At 38.3% G+C, this 25005-nt stretch overlaps 2 protein-coding genes and 1 non-coding gene across 5 annotated transcripts in view; 2 read left to right on the top strand and 1 right to left on the bottom strand.

Annotated features, from left to right (window-relative positions):
* Positions 1–6191: 6191 nt before the first annotated feature.
* On the bottom strand, positions 6192–14295 carry coro1b (coronin, actin binding protein, 1B). 2 transcript variants are annotated; one of them, XM_061912600.1, is made up of 11 exons: positions 14186–14295; positions 11689–11901; positions 11483–11605; positions 11215–11344; positions 10178–10359; positions 9988–10107; positions 9650–9754; positions 9421–9566; positions 9293–9350; positions 7582–7887; positions 6192–6786 (listed from the first exon to the last, which is right to left on the bottom strand). In XM_061912600.1, the coding sequence occupies exons 2-11, from the start codon at positions 11890–11892 to the stop codon at positions 6664–6666; spliced, it is 1497 nt and encodes a 498-aa protein (XP_061768584.1). In that variant the 5' UTR covers positions 11893–11901; positions 14186–14295; the 3' UTR covers positions 6192–6663. The 2 variants fall into 2 exon arrangements, with proteins under 2 accessions (XP_061768584.1, XP_061768583.1); XM_061912599.1 differs by lacking the exon at positions 14186–14295 and adding an exon at positions 13803–14072.
* A 678-nt stretch (positions 14296–14973) lies between these two features.
* On the top strand, positions 14974–15062 carry trnar-ucu (transfer RNA arginine (anticodon UCU)). Its single transcript is given in 2 exon segments — positions 14974–15010; positions 15027–15062. It is a non-coding gene; the product is annotated as a tRNA-Arg (tRNA).
* A 537-nt stretch (positions 15063–15599) lies between these two features.
* Positions 15600–25005, top strand: part of LOC133560259 (oxysterol-binding protein 1-like) — a 21316-nt gene continuing 11910 nt past the window's right edge. Inside the window, exons 1-5 of one of the 2 annotated variants that reach the window (XM_061912591.1) lie at positions 15600–15964; positions 16169–16341; positions 16413–16621; positions 24280–24448; positions 24536–24647. In XM_061912591.1, coding sequence (XP_061768575.1) covers positions 16205–16341; positions 16413–16621; positions 24280–24448; positions 24536–24647 — 627 coding nt within the window. In that variant the 5' untranslated portion in view covers positions 15600–15964; positions 16169–16204. The remainder of the gene's footprint in view (positions 15965–16168; positions 16342–16412; positions 16622–24279; positions 24449–24535; positions 24648–25005) is intronic. The other variant, XM_061912592.1, reaches the window with a different exon arrangement.

Genomic DNA, 25005 nt, shown 5'->3' with positions numbered 1-25005 from the left:
ATCTGCCACCCATCAATAATCCATAGAGGTACAAACAGTGGACTTCACTCCTTAAACAATTTTTAAAATGTAAAAAACATGTAATCAAACAATAAAAACAACATCCATCCATTTCTACCGCTTGTCCCTTAAACAACACTCTGTAATGAAATGTGAATGAATTGTTGTGAACGTTAGCTTTTATTTTGAAGAGTTGGATAGCGAGCGACAATCCGCTTTTCTCGACTCCGCCTCCTCCTCCTGCTTGGCTTCTCTCCGAAAGCAACAGGCTTCCAAACACAAAAGTCGGGCCAAGTTTCATTGAATGACGCCAGAATAAAGTACACCCCCCGAAAAACAAGCTACATATTCCACAATTGTGTCGAAGCTACAAATACAACTCTTACCGCGAACCTAAACATCGTTTACAAACTCGGACTTTTTTTGTTGAGGCAACATTATTTGACTTACATTGAGGTGCAGTTCTCCGGCAGATGATGTCGGATCTGACACTCCGTTGTCCCGCGGCTAACGGCGCACTGACCCGATCCTAATAAACATCGGGCGTCGAGTAACACGATCCTAAAGAGAGAGAGAGCTCGACGAACAGGGAGAGAGGGAGAGGCAGGATGTTGTTAGTCTAGCGGACTCTGGTGGTTGGTAGCTGTATTGCATCCTTCTGCAAGGGGCATTCCTGTAAGGGCTTCTCCTCCAGTTTGCTGAACCTGCAGTAAAAAATGGATGTATGGGATATACGTCCACCCAGTTTTTTAAATTATTTTCTTCTTTTTTTTAAAAAAACATTTGTTATTGGATTTTTACAAACACAAAATTGACAAAATCAAACACAAACACATCAAATGCTATTTTTGCCACCACAAGTAAAATACAATTAAAACATCTGCTATATATATATATATATATATATATGTATGTATGTATGTATATATATATATATATATATATATTTATGTATGTATGTATGTATATATATATACAATGGGGCAAAAATGTATTTAGTCAGCCACCGATTGTGCAAGTTCTCCCACTTAAAATAATGACAGAGGTCTGTAATTTTCATCATAGGTACACTTCAACTGTGAGAGACAGAATATGAAAAAAAATCCAGGAATTCACATTGTACAAATTTTAAAGAATTTATTTGTAAATTATGGTGGAAAATAAGTCTTTGGTCAACCATTCAAAGCTCTCACTGATGGAAGGAGGTTTTGGCTCAAAATCTCACGGTACATGGCCCCATTCATTCTTTCCTTAACACGGATCAATCGTCCTGTCCCCTGAGCAGAAAAACAGCCACAAAGTAGGATGTTTCCACCCCCATGCTTCACGGTAGGTGTGGTGTTCTTGGGATGCAACTCAGTATTTTTCTTCCTCCAAACACGACGAGTTGAGTTTATACCAAAAAGTTCTATTTTGGTTTCATCTGACCACATGACATTCTCCCAATCCTCTGCTGTATCATCCATGTATCCATTTTGGTATAAACTCAACTCGTCGTGTTTGGAGGAAGAAAAGAAAAAAAAAAAAAATATATATATATACGTATATATATATATACATATATATATACCCAACAAGGGACTCCTCCAAGTAGCTCCACCAACTCGGCAGGTGACTTCATGAAGTTCTTTTCTAAGAAAATTTAATTTACTAGAAAGGAGATTAAAGATAACGTGTCCCAGCTCCAACTGGGTTTTATTAACACAGATCCGAATGTATGTATGACAGATATTGCTCTCCAAAATAATCTCTCTTTTTGAAGAAATAACATTAGAGGAACTTCTGCAACTTGTAAATGGGAGAAAACAAACATGTTTACTTGACCAACTTCCTAGGAAACTTATCAAGGCGCTGTTTATAATAATATGACTATCAGTGTTGAATATTGTTAACTGATCACTTTCCTCTAGCACTGTTCCCCTAGCATTCAAAAAAGTGGTTATTCATCCTCTGCTCAAAAGATCTAACTTTTATCCTGACCTCATGGTAAACTACCGGCCAGTGTCCCACCTTCCCTTTATCTCGGAAATTCTCAAAAAAATTGTGGCACAACAGCTAAATGAACACTTAGCGTCTAACAATCTCTGTGAACACTATCAGTTGGGTTTCAGGGCAAATCACTCTACGGACACAGCCGTCGCAAAAATGACTAATGATCTTTTCCTAACTATGAATGCTGATGCGTCATCCATGTTGCTGCTACTTGATCTTAGCGCTGCTTTCGATACTGTTGATCATAACATTTTATTAGCACATATCAAAACATGTATTGGTATGTCAGACTAAGCCTTTTCTTTGTTCAACTCCTATCTTACTGACAGGATGCTGTGCGTCTCTTATAACAACGCAACTACGGTGTTAGCGTTCACTGTCATGCTGATGACACCCAACTCTACATGCTCCTAAGGCTGACCAACATGCCAGATTGTGGTCATCTGGAGGCATGTCTAAATTACATTAAACAATGGATGTCCGGAAACTTTTTGCATCTTAACGCTAAAAACGGAAATGTTGATTACCGGTCCTGTTAGACAGAGGCACCTATTTAATAACACCACCTTAAGAATTGACAACAAAACACTTACACAAAGCCACTTGGTAACGACTTTCTCATTAGAGTCACACATTAATATCAGTAATATCGCTAAAATGCTGCCCTTTTCTCCACTGGCGACGATGAGATCATTATTCATGCGTTCGTTACGTCTCGCCTCTTGATTACTGTAACATATTGTTTTCAGGTCTTCCTATGTCTAGCTTTAAAAGACTATAGTTGGGACAAAATGCGGCTGTTAGACTTTTGACAAGAACAACAAAGTTTGATCATATTAGGCCTATACTGGCTCACCTGCACTGGCTTCCTGTGCACTTAAGATGTAACTTTAAGGTTTTGCTACTTACGTATAAAATACTAAACGGTCTAGCTCCATCCAATCTTGCTAATTGTATTGTATTATATGTCCCGGCCAGAAATCTGTGTTCATAATTCACTTATTAGTGATTCCCAGAGACCAAAAAAAAGTCTGAGGGCTTTAGAGTGTTTTCTATTTGGTGCCACGTCAGTAGAAGCATTTAAGTCCCATTTTAAAATTAATTTACGCACTCTAGCCTTAAATAGACCACTTTTGGGACAAGTTGATCTGCCATTTCCCTTTTGTGCTCTTCCCCCCTCTCCTGCATGGGGAGTTTATCAGGTGACCACGGATTAGTCTCCACGGGGGACGCGCTAGCTGTTCCAAGTCGGGACCCGGGATGGACCACTCCTCTGTGTATCAGTTGGTAAAGTCTTTGCGCTGCTGACTTGTCTCCATTCAAGATGATCCCCTGCTCACCTCCCAACGGATTGGTCGTTCAAATTATGAAGTCAGGACCCAAGGTGACCACTTAATTTTCTCTCCCTGATGTGGAATCTAAACCGAGAATGTCGTGGTGGCTTGTGCAGCCCTTTGAAATATTTCTGATTAAGAGCTAATAAGTAAACATATATATATATATATATGATACTAGAAAATTAGGAAAATAATAGTAATAACAATAATAAATAAATAAATAATATAAAGAACAATAAATATATTTTTTAAAGTAAAAAAGAGAAACCACAGACAGATGTCAACATAAAACCACAGACAGCTGCCGTTCAGGAATGGCTTAGAGAGATATACCAACCATCAAGCACACAAAAGGCTAATCAACCACCCTCAACCCAGTTGTATTTTAATCAGGGTTAATTTGGAGATCAGTTTTTACTACATATCTCTGAAAGGCACCCCAAAGTGTTTGAAACTTTGCAGAACAACCATTCAATGTCAGCGTAATCTTCTCCAGTTTGAAAAAATACCGAACATCTTTAATCCAGTGGGTGTGGCAAGGAGGCGCTGTTTCCTTCCAATTTAACACAATGAGTCTTCTAGCCAAAAAAAAGGTGTGAATGCTACAAGATTCCTTTTGTATTTGTTAAATGTATTAGTACACTTAAGGATTTGGTTCAATCCTTTCGCCAGACAGACAAAGTTTTAAAACATTTCCACCCAATAGTTGTTTAGGGATGGGCAAAGCCAAAACATATCTATTAAATTAGCTGGAGACTGTTGGCACCAATCACACGATACAGATATTCCGTCATACATGTTCGCAAGTCAAACCTTAGTGTAACAAGTACAATGTATCAGCTTCCATTGCATGATGCTGTGTACTACACACATAGAAGATTTATGAACCCTAATTAAAATTTAGTCCAGCTATCCTTAGATAAGGTCACTCCTAAATCTTCTTCAAAAAATTATTTAATTGATTTTAGAGACTCAGGACATAAAATAAAAATTTGGTTATAAATACGTGGAATTGATCTTTTTAAAGTTGGAAGTTAAGTTGAAAATTGTGACAGTCGGTAAATCTGGAAACTTATGGAAAGTATTACGATTAAAACTGCAGATCTGTAGATATCCAAAAGATTGTCTATTAGGGAGTGAAAACGTATCACAAAGTTGCTTGGAAGAGGCAAACTTGTTGTCAATAGGCCCTTTACCACCGCAAAAACTTTCGCATTTACTTAAAAAAGTTCCCCCTCTGTTTTCACTAAAAACTACCCGGGTAGATTTAGTTCTTCAGGAACCTTTCGGAGTTCTTGCCTGCTAAGTGGGACTTTTGGAATGTACCTGGAACCCTTTCGGGGGCGGGCTGTGCTGTCAAACGTTGATTGGTAGAACATAGTTTGGGGTGTTTCTAAAACTTTTTTCAAACACATGACTGCCATTAGAATATGTGCTGTGATTTCTTAATTTCTTATTTTTTGTGTATTTCTATTACAAAAACTTGACATAAAATAGATAGTTCTACACCACCCTGTCAAAAGCCTTTTTTGCATCCAGTGATATCACTCCATTTTGAGTGTTGGAAGCAGGCCCACTGTACAATATATTTAAAAGATGTCGAAGATAAGAAAAGGAGTGCCTAATTAGAATGAACCATGTTTGATCCCCATTAATGATAGTTAATAGTGTCAAGACGTAACTCTAGCAGTTTAGACAATCATTTAAAATCCACATTAAACAGGTTAATAGGACGATACGAAGTGCACAAAGAGGGATCTTTTCAAGAGGAGAGAAATTGACGCTTGGTTAAGCTTTGTAGGAATTGGCCAGATTTAAATGATTTATTGTACATATCCAATAATAAAGGGGCAAGCTTACACCAAAACTTTTTGTAGTGCTAATGCTGCAACATTCAGTTCTGCAGCAGTGACTGGTCTCTCCAATTCCATTTCAGCGGACACATGAATTGAGGGGATGCCCAGATTATTTAAAAAAGCCATCCAGCTCTGGGGTAAAACATTGAGCAGACAAGTATAGCGATGTATACAAATCCTTAGACATGGTTATTATCTCAAAGTCATCAGTGGTTGCGCCTGAATCAGTTTGAATCTGCGTCATTTCTATTTATTTTGTTGAGTGTCATCCATTGCTTCTTCTCAGAACTGTCCTTCACGCTCAATCTGTTAATTCCCACACTTAAAAAAATAATTATGTCAATCTCTAACTGTAAACTAATGCTAGCGAGTAAGACCAGACATTTTGGCCAGATTTTTGGGGTTCACTGTGACATTTTCTATGCAAATTGAGCAGATGCTTGTAACTCAAAGTTTTGCTGGCAATTTAAAGCTAAACAATTAGCCTCGACAGCTGTAATCTGAAAAGACTCTTAAATTGATATAATACTGTATTTTCGTTAGAAAAACAGCATAATTATCTGTTTTGTTGTTTATGGCATGCGTATTACCACCACCTACAGCAGTGGAGTGGAAAACTATCAACAGCAACTGACTTATTTTTTTTTTAAATGACAAGAATTTTTATTTATATTATTATGTTAACAGTGATGGTTTGGATTATTTCAAACATGCTTAAAAAAGTAGTACTTGGCACAATTCAGCATGTCTGAAAAAAGCTTATGGAAAATGTGTTGATGGATCTGAAATGTTGAGTTGCCAAGCAAAGGCACAAACCTTTGGAGAATGTCTGAAAAAGACAAAAAGAGTTAGGCAAAATCTATGCATTCAGTAAATGTAGTAGTCAAATTTCTAGTCATATTTTTACATACTTTTTCTTGTAAAAATGTGTTATTTTTCCTTAAAAATACTACAAATATTCTCTTGTAAAACTTGTTTTTTGTTTTCACACAAAAAATGACGACAGTTTATTGGAGGAATACAAATGAGTATTTATTTTTTGTTAAACAGTATCTACAGCCACATGGAAAGATTAGTGCATGAATGCCAATGTGGAATGTGAGTGACAAATTCATCTGTTGAAAAAAAACCAATACATTATAAAACAAACAAACAAAAGAATCACATTTAATTGGGTATGTCACATAATAAACCGCCATGTCGCTACTTGTTTGGCTACAAAATATAATCTTATGGAAGTGGCTCAAAAAAACACGACCAAATTCATATCAAGTCAGTCACTACGTAAAAAAAAAACATGTTGAGGTCTGTCTGATATTTCACCACGGATCATAGCAGCGTTCAACTACCTGATTAAATAGCCCTAATGGTGAAAAAAATCATCAATCTGCAGACGATGCACCACTCTGTGCTACAGTATTTTGGTACAGTGAACGGCTAATAATCATAATATTATAGTAACAACAATAATAGTAGTTTTATACGTCGCCGTCCTCAATGCGAGCTAGCTGGCGCTCCAGGAGCTCGATCCTCTGACTTTGAGCAAGAACAACAGCACGCAGCGCCTTCATCTCCGACAGCAGTTCGCTCAACACATCATCCTGAAAAACATTCATAGAAATAAAATATGTCCTTTTTATATGGTGTAATTTCAAAATACATTTTTAAAGACAGATTTTTTGGGGTTCTAGAACTACAACTTTTTTTTCTTTTAATAACAGCAAAACTTTGGTCGTAATGCTACAACTTGTGTCCAGTAACAACTTGGATTGTCACTAGGGATGGTTACTGTTCACATTTGAATCGATACGGTACTAATTCCAGGTATTTAGAAATCCTTTCCAATTTTCTGTACTTTTGTGTGTTAATAAATATTAGGCAAATCGTTTCTGATAATAAAATCTCATTTTCTATTGACATTACAGCTTTCTTTCATGTAAAGTTCAACATTTTTTCGTGTTATATCAAAACTTTTGTTGTTGTAACATTACGAGTTATGTAGTGTTCTTTTAATGTGACTACCTTTTTTATTGTACATTTTTTTGTACAATTGTGAAATTACGTGTTTTTTTTTCATGCCATCTCACTTGTCTCCTGTGCTGGTACGACAATGAACAGTTTCTTGAATCCTCAAACTTTTTTATTGTTAAATTCTAACTATTTGGGGCCCAAGCAGTGGAGCAAGCATCGCAGGTGGGATGCAGAGCACCGCAAGGGCCCAATTGAACTTGCTATGTGTAACTTTTTCCTTTGATTTTCCTATCCTAGCGATAGTTGATGTGATATTATATTTTCTCTCGCAAAATTGTGACTTTTTCTTTTAATATTCCAACGTTATTAAGGTAAAACTATGGCTTCTATTTTTTCCCGGAATGCCTTAACATATACCGACTGACCTCTCTCTTAGATCTGTCCATGTTCCCGGTCGTCTCTCTGGCGGTGACGCGTGCCTCTTCCTCTTCGACTTCTTTGGCGGGCGGCGTAGAGCTTGGAGGGGGTGCGGCTCCGGTGCCGGAGTCCTGCGAGATGAGTTTGGGCTTTGTTCTGATAGTGTCTCTGTGCTTGGACGTCGGCGCCGCATAGCCTCTGCTCAGGGTGACCAAGATCGGGGGTGCGTCCTGACCAGATATCCACTCATCTGCCAGGAGTGCTGGTTCTAAGCCGGCTGTGTCCGGGTAAAGGTCTCCTTGGAACAGATCAGACTGCAAGAACAAAGTCATCATGTTTAGCAGGTATGACTTTTGGTTTGCAGTCTTTGATAAAGTTGTTTAAGACTGGAACCTTGTTGCCAAAGTACAGGAGGGTGGCCCAAAAAGTTTTTAAGTGTTTTCTGAACTGATGGCCCCTCATGAGGCTGAGAGGTCTGCTACTGACGGGTGATACAGTCCTTGGCCCAAACAGTAAGAGGGACACCAAGGAGGGAATTTGTGCTTGTCGGCTTAGAGCGCCACCCTCGACTCCCCAGACTCCAATAAATGTAGATAAATGGATGGCTAAAAGTTATGTCTCGTTTGTGGTACCAGACACTCTTTTATTATCAATCAATCATTCTAAGTTTTTTATATAGCCTTTAATCACAAGTGTCTCAAAGGGCTACACAAGCCACAACGACAAATCATATCCCACATATCAATCAATTAATCAATCAATCAATGTTTACTTATATAGCCCTAAATCACTAGTGTCTCAAAGGGCTGCACAAACCACAACACAAACCACTACGACATCCTCGGTAGGCCCACATAAGGGCAAGGAAAACTCACACCCAGTGGGACGTCGGTGACAATGATGACCCAGTGGGACGTCGGTGACAATGATGACTATGAGAACCTTGGAGAGGACGAAAGCAATGGATGTCGAGCGGGTCTAACATGATACTGTGAAAGTTCAATCCATTGTGGATCCAACACAGCCGCGAGAGTCCAGTCCAAAGCGGACCCAACACAGCAGCAACAAGGAAGTCTGTGTTCCTCTGCAACCTGGACCATAAGCGGGTAAATATATGCACAGCTCTGTCCCCAGTTGTAGTATTACAATGGAGATGTAGAAAGTGGCGGCAAAGACCGGGAAGTTTGGACATACTTGTGACTCACAACCCAAAAAAGCAGAAGAAAATGGATGAATGGAAGGGAAGGACCATTGTCCTGTGGTGTCAGTTTCTGTTAATAAAGTGGACCTGGAGGACACCCGACACAAAATGGATTCATGGAATAAATGGAGTGGTCCCTATTGGTGTACCAGTTACTGTTGTAGTTCAAATGAGTCGAAGGTTCACCACTGCCCCCCACAACTGAAGAAGTAGTTGCACAATGGATGAATGATATGGACATTCACGTCCATTTTAGTGTACCAGTTGTAATGTAACGATGGACCTGGCCAGAGACAGGACATTTTGTGATTTTCCACAATGTGGACCCTGTACGTTTTTGGGTACCACTTATGGTATCATTGTGGTGATGGCCATACACAAGGAAGTCTGGGTCAGCTGGCAACTCAGACCCAAATAAGTGGAACAAAATCGACAGTGTATAGATAGATCTCTTTGGGGGTATTTGTTGCAGTTTTACTGTGACAGTCTGACTACATTTATACATTGGAGCGCCTTACCTTTCTTGGTACGGTCATGGAAATGGGTTCAACTTTCCTTTCATGCAGTTTATAGAACCTGCATAGAACATCAGCAAGTGTTGAAGAAACATCCTTACAAAAAACCCTTGTGTCCCTAATTATCCTACCTTGCAATTTCACACTTGTTGACATCCACACCTCTCTTGCTGAGGTAGCCTGCCCCCCTCTGGGGCTCCTTGCTGCTGTACAGACTGAGGAAGTGAACATAGGGTGACTCTTCAGTCACCTCAAAGTAGCGGATGGTGCAGTCGCCCTGAAGGACACCCATGAAAACTGTTAATTCTCAAGTTGGGTTATTAAAAGAGCAATTTGTTAGATAAAATAATAATAACAAACCTTTCCCAACAGGTAAACCATGTTGGTGTCTGGATCATAAAAAGGTAGAAGTACACCATTGCTCGTATCCATTTCTTGTACGGCCATTGGCTCTGAGAGATCTTTCTGGAAAAAAATAACACAAAATATTAAAAAGGTGACATTTATTTCACATTTGCAGGAAAATGTTGGTAACATCCACAATTAGCAACATTGTGTATATCTTTGAATTGTTAGCATTGTTATTTATAGTTAGCATATTAGCATAATCATATTTAGCATTATCAAAATGTATCAGTCACATTTTAGCGTCTGACTGGACAAACCACAGTATAATTGCATGTTATTATACTAATTACCATATCCCACAGTGCAAGCTGTCTCTCACTCATACGGCTGAATCCCGTGGTCAAAATCTTTCCATCAGAGAGGAACACAGCTCTCATAGGTCTGGTGCCATCATGGACCTTCTCTTTCACCTAAGATTGCACACTAACATTAATGAGGTTTAATGGAAACACTCCCCCAAGTGGCTATAGGGATCATTACTTTGAGGACAGTGCCCCTGCGAGGGTCGATGACACGTAAGGCCTTGTCTTTGCAAACGGTGCACACGGCGCTCCCGTTCTTGTTCCAGCTCACGCTGTAGATCAGGTCCGGGTGGGCGTCGGCCAGCTGGTACACCAGCTCACCAGTGCCCACGTTCCACACCAACATCACATTGTCACAGCCTGTAGTGGATAGAAAAAAACACACACAAAATAAACACATTATGATATATTTTCCCCAAAGGAAATGATGGAAGTAAAAACAATTTGTTTAAGTGTCAAGCTCATACATTTATTAGCTTTGCAACCAAACGGGGAACATTATAACATTTTGAACAATAAAGAAAATGTATGAGCTTTTTCGTCTTCCTGCTCCTTTTTGGACCCACCATATTTTTTTTACTTTTAATGTTATATTTTTTTCCAGATGACAATATTGTATTGGAGATGCTATTTTGTTTGAATTGTGAAGTATTTTTAGTTTTTTTTAAGTTCCAAATACATTGTTTTTTAATTGTATAAAATATAATTTTGAAAAATGATTTAATTACATTAAGTTTAATTTTATTTGATTGAAACAGTAAAAACTTAAGACTTAGAGACTTAGACTTCCTTTTATTGTCATTCAAATTTGAACTGTGCAGTGCAGATAAGAACAAAATTTTGTTGCATTAGCTCATACTAGTGCAGGATAAAAGAGCAATAAGGTGCAGATGTAAATAAATAGATTACTGTACAGACAAATATGTTGCACTTTTGCATAGGCATCCATATTTATGGATGTATGTTGTATTGTCTTTGCATGCATTAACCATATACTGTATCTAACAAAATCACAAAGGTTTTTAATCAGTCAATAAAATAAAAAGGAATATACTGTTTTAAACACTGTATATTCAATTTTAACATTTTTAGCTGGTATACAAACGCTAATAAACTTTAGAAATATATTTTCCAGAAAATAAATAAAATGTCTGCCGTCCGGTTCTTTCCTTCTTTCTGTTGTATTAAAACATTTTTTATGAAAAATGCCGTTACCTGCGGTTAAGAGGATATTGAAGGCTGTGGGGTGCCACGCCAGAATGCCCACCCTTTTACTGTGCCCCTCAAGGGTGACGATAGCCTCGGTCATGGGTGCCATCAGGCCTCCGTCAGGGATCTGCCATACCTGGATAACAAATCATGTGAGTCACTGCTAGTTTCTGATAGGGTGAGGGGTACTTCTATTGAAGCCAGGAAAGATGCCAACATGCTATGCTACCATGCTATGAGCGGACTACTGGTAAAAAGGCCAGCATCAACAGACCTTCACGGTGCAGTCCTCTGAGGCACTTGCGATGATATTATCATCATGAGGAGACCACTGGATGTCTAACACAGGCGCAGCATGTCCACACACCATTGGACAGGACTGATCGATCCTGCCGCTCTGTTTTGGGGACAAAAAATATGTAAATTCTGTCAAAAAAAATAAGGCATCCCTGAATGCATCGAAAAAGATGCTAACTGGACCTTGCCGATAGGGACGACAAGGAAAGCTCCGCCTCCACCCGATTCCACAATGACGGCGACGAATTTGGGGTTGACAGCGCACAGCGGGCTGTCCCACGTGACGCGAGACACACGTACGTCGTCGATGCAATGTTCGGCTTTCCATGCTTGAGCGAACACGTGCCGGAACTTGCTCTGCCGGACCACGCCTCGCCGGAACGACATTTTTTTTTACTGGAAAAAGACAGAATGAAACAGTCAAAAATTTGAATGGTCCCACACTATTGTATTTGCTACCTTACTGAAATTCCTAATAACATCCTGAGAACCATCATCATTCCTGGACATTTGTGTTTTGCAAAACAATGCTATTTTTTTCTGATACTTGGAACTCTAACAAAATAAATAGACATAAACAAATAGTGGTAAATAATTTATTATCTGGGCTACACACCCTGAAGGAGATATACTGTATGCATGGTTTCACAGTGTTATATATGATACCAAACTTCTTATAACAGTAAAAATGTAGTTTTTATATATGTAGTTTTTTCACTACACTGTACGGAAAATTTAAAATGTATTTGCAGCTACACATTTTTTCACAAAGCACTATTGCCATGAATGGATTAATGTGGACCCCTACTTAAACAGGTTGAAAAACTTATTCGGGTGTTACCATTTAGTGGTCAATTGTATGGAAAATGTACTGTACTGTGTAATCTACTAATAAAAGTTTCAATCAATAAATCAATGCATGGTCTCACGGTATTTTCTATGACAGACCGTACCTCCTCATACATTATCTGGATGCATTTACTTCGTAAACCGCAAAGAAAATAAGGCGTCCAGTAGAGATAAGGCTTGTGACGAGCCTTTAACATGAGTCTAAGGCAGGGGTTTGGAACCTTTTTGGCAGAGAGAGCCATGAAAGCCAAACATTTTATAAAAGTATTTCCGTGAGAGCCATATAATATTTATTAACACTGAATACAATTAAATGCGTGCATTTTTGAGTAAGACCAATATTTTTTGAGTATAACAAGTAGCTTATTCATTTTAATAACATTTTTACTCTGAAGCCAACCAATAATAAATAAAATACTTCTTACCATTAATGCGACTTGTTGAACAGATGCGGTAGAAAACGGATGGATGGATTAAAATGCATGAGAATGTTTTATATTTTGAAAGTTATTTTTAACACCAGCGGAATTATTCATTAGTTAAAGTGTTAAGCAATGTCAGCTAAGATTTTTATGAGAGCCAGATGCAGTCATCAAAAGAGCCACATCTGGCTTGAGAGCCATAGGTTCCCTACCCCTGGTCTAAGGTGTTTGCTTTGGTACTGCATTTCCTTTTTGGTTGCCAGATGTGATTAAGCAATAGATTTGTTTTGCTTTTGCTTACGGCCTAACAATATCTGCTAAGACACCATGTAGGGGCTAGCTTGGATGGTTATTTACTCAGCTGCAGGTGTTTGTGAAGAGTTTATTAGCTCACAACCTCTATCTATTCAGTGTTTCCAAGCTCACTGCCTCTCGGTAGCACATATGCATGGTCTCACAATGTTTGCTGTGATACAATTAGTGGCCATTATGGTCCTTATACTACTTAACTATAGCTTCCAATCAGATTAAGATCATGTCATCCCTATTCAGCTCCCAGTTGTGCTATCTAAATTTTTTCCCCCTCCCCTTAAATATATGTTAGCAACACTTCCCAACATATTTTTATTATGTTATTGTCCAGATAGTTTACGTTTCTTTTTATGTTGACTTATTTGTGTATATAAATGTTCATAAATATTTTACTTGTACTGCTGTTAATGCACTGTAAGGCAACACCGTTTTTTGTGTTGCACTTATGAATGGCAACAACCGTTATAATGGTGCACATTATAATTTACAGACTTATTCGAATAATACTAGCACTTACTGGAAGCACAATAGATCCCTTTATACAAACCCCAAACAATATGTAGTGGAATTTGGGCCTACGTGGAACATTTCTTTTGTTCTGCTGGCAAAGGCAGAGGAATTAACAACCTTTATTACCTATTGGGGGTGTAAAAGTGCGCATGCGTGTAAAAAACAATCGATAGTCTCAAATAATAGCAATAATGGTGAGCCTACCTGGTTGATGGTATCCAGTAATTTAATTAGCCACGCTGCGAGAAGACGAGGCCAATAATAAAATAATCCAGGAGTAATCCAAATCCCCAATCCACGTCGATTTAAAGCAGTATAAAACGCTTATAAAACAAATTTATATTTGGCTTGGTTTCGGACCTTAATGTCAGTTATTACGCTGTGACATATTCGCATGCATTAAGCTAGCTCGCCTTCCCATTAACGGAAAGCCGAGAGATGCGTAGAGTTAGCTTTAGCAGCGGTCACGTGACTCTCGTAAACCAATCATATCCGTTTTCGAGTGCTAAATTGTTAAACATTTTGACAATTAAAAGGCTGTAATGTAACATGGTAGATATATATGGCGATTTATAATACATACTCACATGGTGGGACCTTAAAGTTAGCCAAAGCTGTCACGCCACGCCATTTGGAAACATATTTTTAACGTTCTTTGCTGTTTTAATGGTGATGTCGATTTAAACTGCATATCCCATGATGCATTGGCGCAGCCATTTTGAGCAGTAAAGACACAGCCGCTAGAGTTCGTTGTTCTTCATAGTAAACAATACAAATCGTTTACAAATATCCACCCATCCATTCTTTACCGCTTTGTTTCCAAATGTCCATAACATTTTGAAGCTAAAACATGTAGATGGCTTACATTATGTTATAATCATAGGACTGTTATCTATTATTATTATATTTTTTAAACCAAATCACATTTTTTTTCTTAATTATCCATTCAGAAAAGTAGATGATAGTAATCTAATCTAAACTGTTTTCGCCATGTGATGGCTTTAGAAAAGATAGCTCGGCCCGGTGCGCGTAGGGACGGGATGAAAAAGTTCATTTTCGCGCTGTGATTATACGTCCAAAAGGTTGAGCTGGAAATCTGAGAGGCGTTTGGAAATATTTTTGCTAATATATATTTAAATCAACAAGTAAAGCTTTACTTGCATTTCAAAGTCGCTTTCCCTCTAAGCGTAGCGTTGCCATGTTGAAAACACTTTTCAGAGCTGAGTGAGGATCTTTGAATATGAAAAATGATACAAGACATGTAAACATGTGGTCAACTGGAGAAAACTACCTTTGGTCGGTGAAAATGAACAGGCACGTACACAGTGATATTGTATAAGAGATATGTTTGTCATTGCTGGACTATCCAACAGGTGGCTCCGTGGCGCAATGGACAGCGCATTGGACTTCTAGGAATAGAACGCAGCAATTCAAAGGTTGTGGGTTCGAGTCCCACCGGAGTCGCATTTTTTTCGGAGTCGAAAACAAATTCATACACAAATCAAGTGAAGCGCCTCCTACTTTCATAATAAAATAAAATCTACCCTAGATTTTTATAGTCCGTTTAAAAGGTATATATATTTTTTCAAAACAAAATGATGCATATATTTTACCTGTTCTAATTTCTATATTCTATCAATGAGATGTCTTCATCTCGACATTTATTTAACAAAAGGATGTGAAAGTGACAAGCGGTAGAAATTAAAGTTAAAAGTTAAATTAAAGTTTAGAAATGGATGGTTAGATGTGTTCACAGTGATTGGATCGCGGCTGGAATTTTTTTATTACACATGAAACAAATCATCCATCCATTTACTACCGACATATTCGAATACTTTTACAGATCACAGTTCAAGTATTACTAATCGTTTAAAAAACTAACTCAGTACATAAAACAGGAAAGATCTGGGTAATTGCAAAAAAAAAAACTTATCCTGGAAAAGAGCAAAATAGGGAAATTCCCATCACACGTCAAAACTGTTAGATGGTCTTCGCACGAGTTGGGTGTTTGTTTCTCCACGACCCACAATCTGTGTTACACCCACAGCTTGCTACTATTTAGGCTAGTTAGAGGTAGCCTAGCTAGCTTATAGTAACGTGCAGATACCTAATGAAACGTTATATACTCGCGTATTGAGAAATGTTTATTACACCCAATGGTGATTTATCCGTTGGTAGCCACCGCTGCTGTTATTTGTGGACGTTTTGTTTTGCTGTATTTTGTCCGGCGTTTTCACCGTTAGTCTCCTCCCGTTGGGTTCACTTTAGCACCACCGTGAGCTAATAAGTAGCCATCTTACTTTGAGGGTATATGGGTGTCATAATTAGCAGTAACTTCACCGGGTGAACTTCAAGGACACGTCAAGGTAACAAAATGCGTTGAAATATTTTTTAATTTGTATTATTAATAAAAAATATAGGTTGTTTGCTAGCTTTAGCTGTTAAACTTCCTTGTCAGTGAGTTAGCCAGCTGAGTTGAACTTTGACCTGTTACGTGTCACACTAACACACCGCGTACGAACCAGACAGTAGTGAATCATCTTTTAAAAGTCTTCGTTTTGACTCCAAAGGTTCTGTATATTCGTCTCTGGGTTTTGGGGGTTGTGATGTCTGAACCCACCCCAAAGACACCCACCCCTGCTGGAGACACATATAAGGGATGGGTGTTCAAGTGGACAAACTACATCAAGGGTTACCAGCGGAGGTGGTTCGTCTTAAGCAATGGCTTGTTGTCCTATTACAGGTAATCATATTCGTATAAAGCCTGTTTTTTTTTCCACCGCATAAATTAACTTATCTGTTTTGATAAAAAAGGACCCAGGCAGAAATGGGCCACACGTGCCGCGGCACCATCAACTTGGCGAGAGCGACCATCACAGTGGATGACGCGTGTAATTTTGTCATCTCTATTGGTGGCGCGCAGACGTATCACCTGAAAGCCAGCTGCGAGGTGGAACGCCAGCGCTGGATTACAGCGCTTGAGCTGGCCAAAGCCAAAGCTGCCCGTATTCAGGCGGAATCGGGTAAGTAATAAAAAACACCAAAAATATAATTTTTTCTCATTAAGGAGAAAATAAGCTGTCCCAAAGTCAAACTGTGTTCATTCCGTCAGATATGTTAAAGGCCTACTGAAATTAGATTTTCTTATTCAAACGGGGATATCTGGTCCATTCTATGTGTCATACTTGATCATTTCGCGATATTGCCATATTTTTGCTGAAAGGATTTAGTAGAGAACGTCGACGATAAAGTTCGCAACTTTTGGTCGCAAAAAAAAAAGCCTTGCCTTTACCGGAAGTTGCAGACGATGACGTCCCCCGTGTGAAGGCTCCTCACATCCTCACATTGTTTATAATGGGAGCCTCCAACAAAAAAAGCCATTCGGACCGAGAAAACGGCAATTTTCCCATTAATTTGAGCGAGGATGAAAGATTTGTGGCTGAGGATATTGATAGCGAAGGACTAGCAAAAAAATAAAATAAATAAAGTTAAAAGAAAAAAGGCGATTGCATTGTGAGCGATTTGGATGTTTTTAGACACATTTACTAGGATAATTCTGGGAAATCCCTTATCTTTCTATTGTGTTGCTAGTGTTTGATTGAGATTATATAGTACCTGATAGTCGGAGGGGTGTGTCCACGGGTGTCTTGATGCCAGTCTCTTAGGGAATTAGTCACGGCAGCAGCAGCACGACAGAAGTTCCGCTGATCTCCGGTAAGAGCCGACTTTTTACCACAAATTTCTCAGCGAAAACTGCCAGTTGACAAGTGGTCGGGATCCATGTTCGCTTGACCGCTCTGATCCATAGTAAAGCTTCACCTCTGGGAATTTTAAACAAGGAAACACAGTGCTCCATCTTTCTACTTTGACTCCTCCATTATTAATTGAACACATTGCAAAAGATTCAGCAACACAGATGTCCAGAATAATGTGTAATTATGTGATTAAAGCAGACGACTTTTAGCCTCTAGTGGTGCTGCGCTAATATGTCCCCTCCAACTCGAGACGTCACGCGCACGCGTCATCATATGCGTCATCATTCCGTGACGTTTTCAACAAGAAACTCCGCGGGAAATTTAAAATTGTAATTTAGTAAACTAAAAAGGCCGTATTGGCATGTGTTTCAATGTTGATATTTCATCATTGATATATAAACTATCAGACTGCGTGGTCGGTAGTAGTGGGTTTCAGTAGGCCTTTAAATGTTAACATTTTATTTGATGTACAAGTGTAAAAAGAAGTTGAACCCATCCATTTTTTTACCGCTTGTCCCTTTTAAGGTCACGGGGGGGTTGCTGGAGCCTATCTCAGCTATATTCGGGCGGAAGGCGGGGTACACACCCTGGACAAGTCGCCATCTCATCACAGGGCCAACACAGATAGACAGACAACATTCACACTCACATTCACACATTAGGGCCAATTTAATGTTAAAAATGGGGAAATAACTACAAACCTTGTTACAAAAGAGGTCAGTCTTCAACCAACCAACCGGATAATATGGTAAAACTAATCCAAAGCAGCCTACATTCAGGCGCTATTTTTCAACCGTAGGAAGGTTTTCAAAAGTAAATAATCTGTTCCAGGGTTAAACTGTGGCCATTCTAACTGTCAAATGTTAAAATTTTTAACAATTGTGTTTAATAGTCCAAGTGTGTAAAATAGAGTTGAAGCTAATTAATAGGAGAAGAACAAAGCCAGAGCACCCAGCATTCAGACATAATCAAGCAATACCCATCGGAAGTCATGTAAATAGAAAATGAATTACTCCGTTCTCAAACTGCTTCAGTACTGTCGAACAAGTCAAATGTTCAGATGTATTATTATTATTTATTATTTTTAAGACCCCAATTGACAGTGAAAAAAACAAAGTCAATGTCCCTCTCATGTTGACAGTGAGGTTTAGTGCAACGTAAATATAAATTTCTCCCAAAACTTAAGTCAAATTTAAACATTTTATGGTAGTTAAAAAGCCAACCTTTGAAGCAATCATTAATGTAACTTCGTTACATTTTTGAAAAATTGGTTGAATATTTTTTTTTTCTCTTCTGTTGTATGTTCTTCCTCTGATATTTTTATTCTAAATCAACACTGATCCCTTCCATTTCCCAAAACCTTTACTGAATTCTAATTAGTACAGTAGTATAAATGGTACATATTATAGAGGAACTAAACTTTTATTAAAAATTTTGCCTATCGTTCACAATCATTATAAAAGGCATGACGACGGATGGAATTTTTTAAAATGCATTTAAATATTAAATACATTTGATCAAAGGTCCGCTTACAATGGAACCTATGGGATCTGTTCAATTCTGCCTATAGAACCCCTAAAAACACATCCGAATACCTCCATTAGGGTTTTTATACATGATGTAAGTATATATGTAATGTAGTAACAGGCACATTTATAATATTTGATATTTACATATTTTGATCATTTTAAGTATACGCGGCGCATAATTAAAAAAACGCATCACTATGTTTGTTTTGTTTTTTAATTCATAACTGATTTCTGCACACTCCAGACCTTATGAGAGCCAACAAACATAATAAAACATCACTTGCTGTATAAGGTCCACTGTCATTAGGATGCCTAATGCTGGGTTTCCATATTTTTTAATTTAGTTGAAAAATGTCACATAATCTTCGCGAAAAAACGGGGCAGGGGGTGGGAACAAGTGCTTTTCGTGTCGTCCTTGCCAGTTCTTGGTCCCAAATTGGCTCTCAAAGTTTTCCAACCTGTCAGATTAACCAGATTAATAGCCACCTTCCTTCCAGGTGAGATTAGGGCTGGGCGATATTGCCTTTTTTTTAATATCGCGATATTTTTAGGCCATATCGCGATATACGATATATATTACGATATTTTGCCTTGGCCTTGAATGAACACTTAATGCATATAATCACAGCAGTATGATGATTCTATGTGTCTACATTAAAACATTGTTCTTCATACTGCATTCATATATGCTACTTTTAAACTTTCATGCAGAGAGGGAAATCACAACTAAGTCAATTGACCAAAAGTGTATCTATTAAAGTTATTAAGCAATGGCACAAACATTCAAGTCATCTCCAAAACAAAGTGCAAGATTGTCAGAGACATTTTAAGTGTCAAATAAAAATGAGCTGCATATTAGGAAATCAAATAGTATTCGTCCTTCACTATGTGGTATGTTACTAAGGTTATTGAATTCTCTTCATTCTCTAGGGAGTGACTTTTCATATGATGCTACATATTAGCAGTAATGCTACTTTTTATAGCAACGCTTTGGCCCTACACTTGACAAATTACGGTTGTCTGTTCGACATATTCCCACTTGAAGCCAAACCACCGCCAGACGTTTGACCCCGTGCTGTTTTTAATGGGAATTAAATCTTCCTTCATTCGTTACCAGATACGCACCTTCTTTCTCGTACAGCTACGTTAGAAGCTAACGTTAGCCACGCCGCTACCTCTCTGCTGGGCGAGGGCGTGTATGTGACATATGACGTGACACTTGTGACGTATGTAAGAATGTGCGCCTGCTTGTCTGTGAGGAGAGACAGGAAAGAGTGAGAAGAGCCTGATTGCCCGCAGCTAAAAGCTACTGCGTGAGAACGTATACTCGAATATTACGATGTAGTCATTTTCTATATTGCACAGATATAAACCCGCGATATATTTCGTTTATGTCGATATATCGCCCAGCCCAATGTGAGATACATGATTTATGATCTAAAATAAACTTAAAAGCCCTCGCGACCCCAAAGGGAATAAGCGGTAGAAAACGGATGAATGGATGGATGGAATAAACTTAAAGGGAGCAAGGAAGCAAGGAAGCAAGAAAGCTGCAGACCAGTCGATGATGTAAACATAGGCACACAGGAAGTGATCACATCGCCACTATTGTTTACCTGTATGTCATCTTTTTTGTAAGGGGCGCTGGAAGCCGGGAGACCCGTCAGCGATCCTTTTCTGTCTCCCTGTAATGTTTGTCTGATCTTGAATGGGATTGTGCTGAAAATTGTAATTTTCCTGACGGAATAAATAAAGTACTATCTAATCTAATCTCTACTATAAGTAGTTTGTCTGTGTACGCGCTTATAATATTGATATCACTAATACTTGGTTAATATTCAAGTCACAAATTGCAAATGGATTATTGTTAGCACTTTTTGAATAGTTATTTATATGATTTTATGGGGAGAATAGCCTGCCTTCCGCCCGATTGTAGCTGAGATAGGCGCCAGCGCCCCCCGCCACCCCGAAAGGGAATAAGCGGTAGAAAATGGATGGATGGATGGAATAGTGAAGCAAAAATTTGCGCCGCTTTAAGCAGACTTTTACTTATGTTTATTTTTTAGAACGCATTAATAAAAAGCCATCTGTCGCCATGTCTTTAATAATTATTGTGTACGATAGGCACAATTCCAATTAAAGCGCAGTTCCCCTTTAAAACGTCATTTTAACTGATGACTTATGTTGTGACTTCAAAGACATTTCTAGCCCACATAGGGACAAAACTCTTCATTGTAACTTCCGGTGTCGTGTATTATTTAGATCTTCAAAGTGTTGGATTTCAGAATTGTAGGATAGTAAAAATGGTAATGCTTAAAAATACCGATATGAGATATGGGTTTTTTCAGGGCCGATTCTTCAAAGTCAACGAGGCCAATAAGTGAAATTTGAAGCTGATGCTGATGTGTTAAATTTGGAATTTTTACAAACTCCAGCACATTAAGCATATGTTTAAGATTTTAAGATTACTTATAAATTTGCAACTTTATTCTTTTTTTCAAATACTAAGCAGTAGAAATGTTTTTGTTTCACATTTCAAAGCGTGTGTAGGGATCCAACAGCAGCATTTCTATGAATATAAATGAAAACCTAAACTAGTAAATGAATAGTAGTGGTGATTTAGAATAGTATCCTATCGGACGATTTGATATGGAGGAATCTGATTCGACGATCAACATCATAGTTCTAATCATCGGCCATTGAGTACCTACCCAGAGCCTCCTGTGTAGAGCAGGTGTGTTGGGAAGATGTTATGAGGTGGGGGACGTGGGGCTTGTTTGGGAAGCGCTGCCGTGAAAAGCAGCTTACCATGCCATCCAATGCCCCTGTAGAACTTGCTGGAAAGTGAAAATGTCTTAGGCAGTGGTGCGCCACTTCGGTGCAGAGATGTGAAATTTGCAAGTTTGCCTGGGCAGGAGGCCTCTCTCACTGCTCCCCTTTGGAAAATTGCCCTACGGAAACTTTAATACCAATTTTACTTCCTCTAGTCAAGAGGACCTCACTAAAATTCACTTTTTAAAAAAAAAAAATATTATTCTAGCCTTTTTTTCTAGATGGAAAATGTAATAAAAAGAGATGTATTTGTTTGTGGGCTGAAAACACCCCTAATACCAGCCTAATGTAAAGTTTTATGAAGTTTTTCAAAATTTCGATGAAACTGAAATGTTATTTTATCTGTTAGGTTCAAACAAATAATGCAGGAAGTTCCCTGGGTTAGCAACATTAAAACATTATAAAGTTTACTGGTAATGATGATAAAAACATTCTAAAATTGTGTGATGTAACTTCAACTTTGTAGAATGTACCACATGTCACACCAAAGGCCCCTGAGCCACACTTTGAACGCCAATGGTTTACTTTTTTAACCAAGATGGAAAGGTGTTGCCAAACTTTTTCCACATTTTTTTTATCTAACAGCCTCATTTAAAAATTTAATAAATTAATTGTTGTCTTTAAAATTCTACACACAATACCCCATAGTGCATAAACCATTTTCTACCGCTTGTTCCTTTTGGGGTTGCGGGGGACCTGGAGGCTATCCAAGCTTTTATCTGTGATATTTCTACCTAAATAAAGGATTCTGATATTCTGTACGTTACATGTTGTACAAGTTAATGATTATCATATTGCCGCATGACAATGTTTTAACCTTCTCTATTAAATATTATAATGTAATATTTAGCCTGCTAATCATTCTGTAATTGAGGACTCGACCAGAACATCTTATAAAATAATTTGAACAATATTTCAGCCAGCCAGGAAACCCCCTTCCAACACCCCACTGGCCCCATATTCCTAAATTGATGTACCAGCCTTTCTTTACGTGCAAATATCACAAAATATCATTGCAAAATATCTCTGACAAAGCATGATCGTAGGATGTTTTTATTTTGTTAATGTCAGGATTTCCCTTCCCTAAATTGCCAGAATACCTGCGGCGTTAGGGGCGTGGTCGACATGACATTATCGCATGATTTGCTATGATTAAAAGGCAAAAAAATGTGCATATACATTTACAAGCGGTAGAAAATCGATGGATAGTATTAACATATATATTATATATATATCATATAATTTTGTTCTATTTTTAAATTGTTGCTAATTATTTTATTGTACAATGTACTTTGTTGAAATTTTTTTTTTTTAGAGATTTCTGTAATCCTATTAGTCACTCTTTCTTTAATAAAAAGTACTGGCACCAAATCCAGCATCTATTTCTGGTGTTATTCGCGACTGTACTCGTGTTTAGAGACTCTGTTTAGACAGTGTCGCACCATGTCTGTGACAAAAAGCAAGCCTGACGTCACACTTGCTTTGCGTGGCTAGGAGCTTTTCTCTCATTAAAAGCCACAAGTGTCATCTAAAATTGTAAGGTTCACTGTTCGCGGGTATATCTCAAATTGATTAAAATATGTCCACAGCATGGAAACGCTGCCTCCGCTTTAGACCAACCCGTAAGTCTTTTACTGGCCAAATTTACGGTGCATCATTAGTCAATTGTGCGCAAATAATAAACTATATATAGCCATTCATACTGTAACTATCTACTGGTGTTCATGCGTATTATGATGGTAATTTTCCCATGGTCTTTTAACACACAGCGTCGACTGAGAATGAACAAGTGTCGTTAAATCATTAATTAAATCTTTAGTGTACCACTAGATGGAGCCCACATACCACTAGTAGAATTACTATCCTATGTCTTGTTTTCTGGCAAACCAGGTGTGTTGTAAGGAGGAGCTATGCATATCGCCACAGTGTCATTATGTTTATGAGCCATGGAGAACCGGATGTACAAAATACGCATTTCTGGAGGGTCAAATTGAATTTAAGGTTGCTATGAATTATGGCAAACACTGGCGCGTTTTAAAGCGCTTCTCCACTCTACAAAACTTTTCTCCTTACCACCATCTGGGTGAGCACTGAGCAGAACTGTATGACCTAACAGCTTTTCTTGATGATTGGCTCTTACCCTTGCTGATGGTGCGTAACCCGTCATATGGTGCTTTGGGTTTAACTTTGCTTGAGATAGAGTAGTCACTGCAAGCGGAGGTGCAGCTGCATCTGTGCCAAAATAACCCGGTTTTGAAGTAATCAAAATAGCGAATATCGGCCTGGCTGATAATTTGTATGTTGAAAATTAACATGACATCGTTTCAAACCCTAAACTTTTTTGCGATTTGAAGTTTAACTTAATCCTGAAAACTCAAGTTGAATTCCAAAATGTATAAGAGTAAAAAAAATCTATCTTAAAAGCAATACGTTGTAAACAAAGACTTCAGCAAATCTCACAAAAGAAGGTGGGTCTGTTGTTAATGTGAAAAGACTCGACCCCAAGGTACAGAGGCGATATAAATGTGCTCTCTTTTTGTTTTCTCGATTGCATTGTGGAACCAGATGACTCTGGCGATGACCCTTCCCCGTCATCCCCTCCCGCGGCTCCTGGACACGGAGGGGGGTCACAGAATTCTGAAGTCCAGTCGACGCTCAGAACCTTAGGAAGCAAAGTGGAAGATTTGAGCACATGCAATGACCTCATCTCAAAGCACGGCTGCGCTCTGCAAAGGTTCAGCCATCATTTCTTTGAAAACATGTTTTTTTTCTTATTATACAGTGTGATGGAAATGTAATGGAAATTAACTTCTTGCATTAGGTCTTTATCAGAATTGGACAGTTTACGTCTGACTGGCGAGGCAGGGGATAAGATTCGTCAGGTGACCGAAAGGGCCACCCTGTTCCGCATCACCTCCAATGCCATGATAAATGTAAGTGACTTGTCCTTTCTTTTAATGTAAATGCTGATTATTTGTGATCTTTTGAAGGAGACCTATAATGATTCTATTCTGCATGTGTATAAAACAAATATTTGTGTTACATTATATGTTTCTGCTGTATTTTTCCTTTTTTGATGGTAGTTTTGGTTTATTTTATTTCTAAAATGTAACACGAGCCTATTAAAAAAAATGCCATCCTGCTACTGCACTTTGGACTCCCCTGCTTTATATAATTGTATTATTCTGCCCTCCCTGAATGTTTGAACTAGGTTTGGTAGCTGGGTATACAGTCCTTCAAATTAGAGATGAAAAAACTTCCAATTGGAGGTTGTTTGATAGTCTTTACATT

Source organism: Nerophis ophidion, linkage group LG10 (assembly GCF_033978795.1).
Source record: "Nerophis ophidion isolate RoL-2023_Sa linkage group LG10, RoL_Noph_v1.0, whole genome shotgun sequence".
Classification (NCBI taxonomy): domain Eukaryota; kingdom Metazoa; phylum Chordata; class Actinopteri; order Syngnathiformes; family Syngnathidae; genus Nerophis; species Nerophis ophidion.
The sequence above is the reverse complement of the archived record's forward strand: the minus strand, read 5'-3'. Positions and strand labels throughout refer to the sequence as shown.

What these genes read in the sequence shown, in the direction of transcription:
- coro1b (XM_061912600.1), bottom strand. Translation starts at nt 11,892, where the DNA reads ATGTCGTTCCGGCGAGGCGTGGTCCGGCAGAGCAAGTTCCGGCACGTG. An exon ending in CAATATCCTCTTAACCGCAG is followed by an intron (nt 10,360 to 11,214) that starts GTAACGGCATTT and finishes TATCCACTACAG; the next exon opens with GCTGTGACAATGTGATGTTG. An exon ending in AGCTTGCACTGTGGGATATG is followed by an intron (nt 9,755 to 9,987) that starts GTAATTAGTATA and finishes ATTTTTTTCCAG; the next exon opens with AAAGATCTCTCAGAGCCAAT.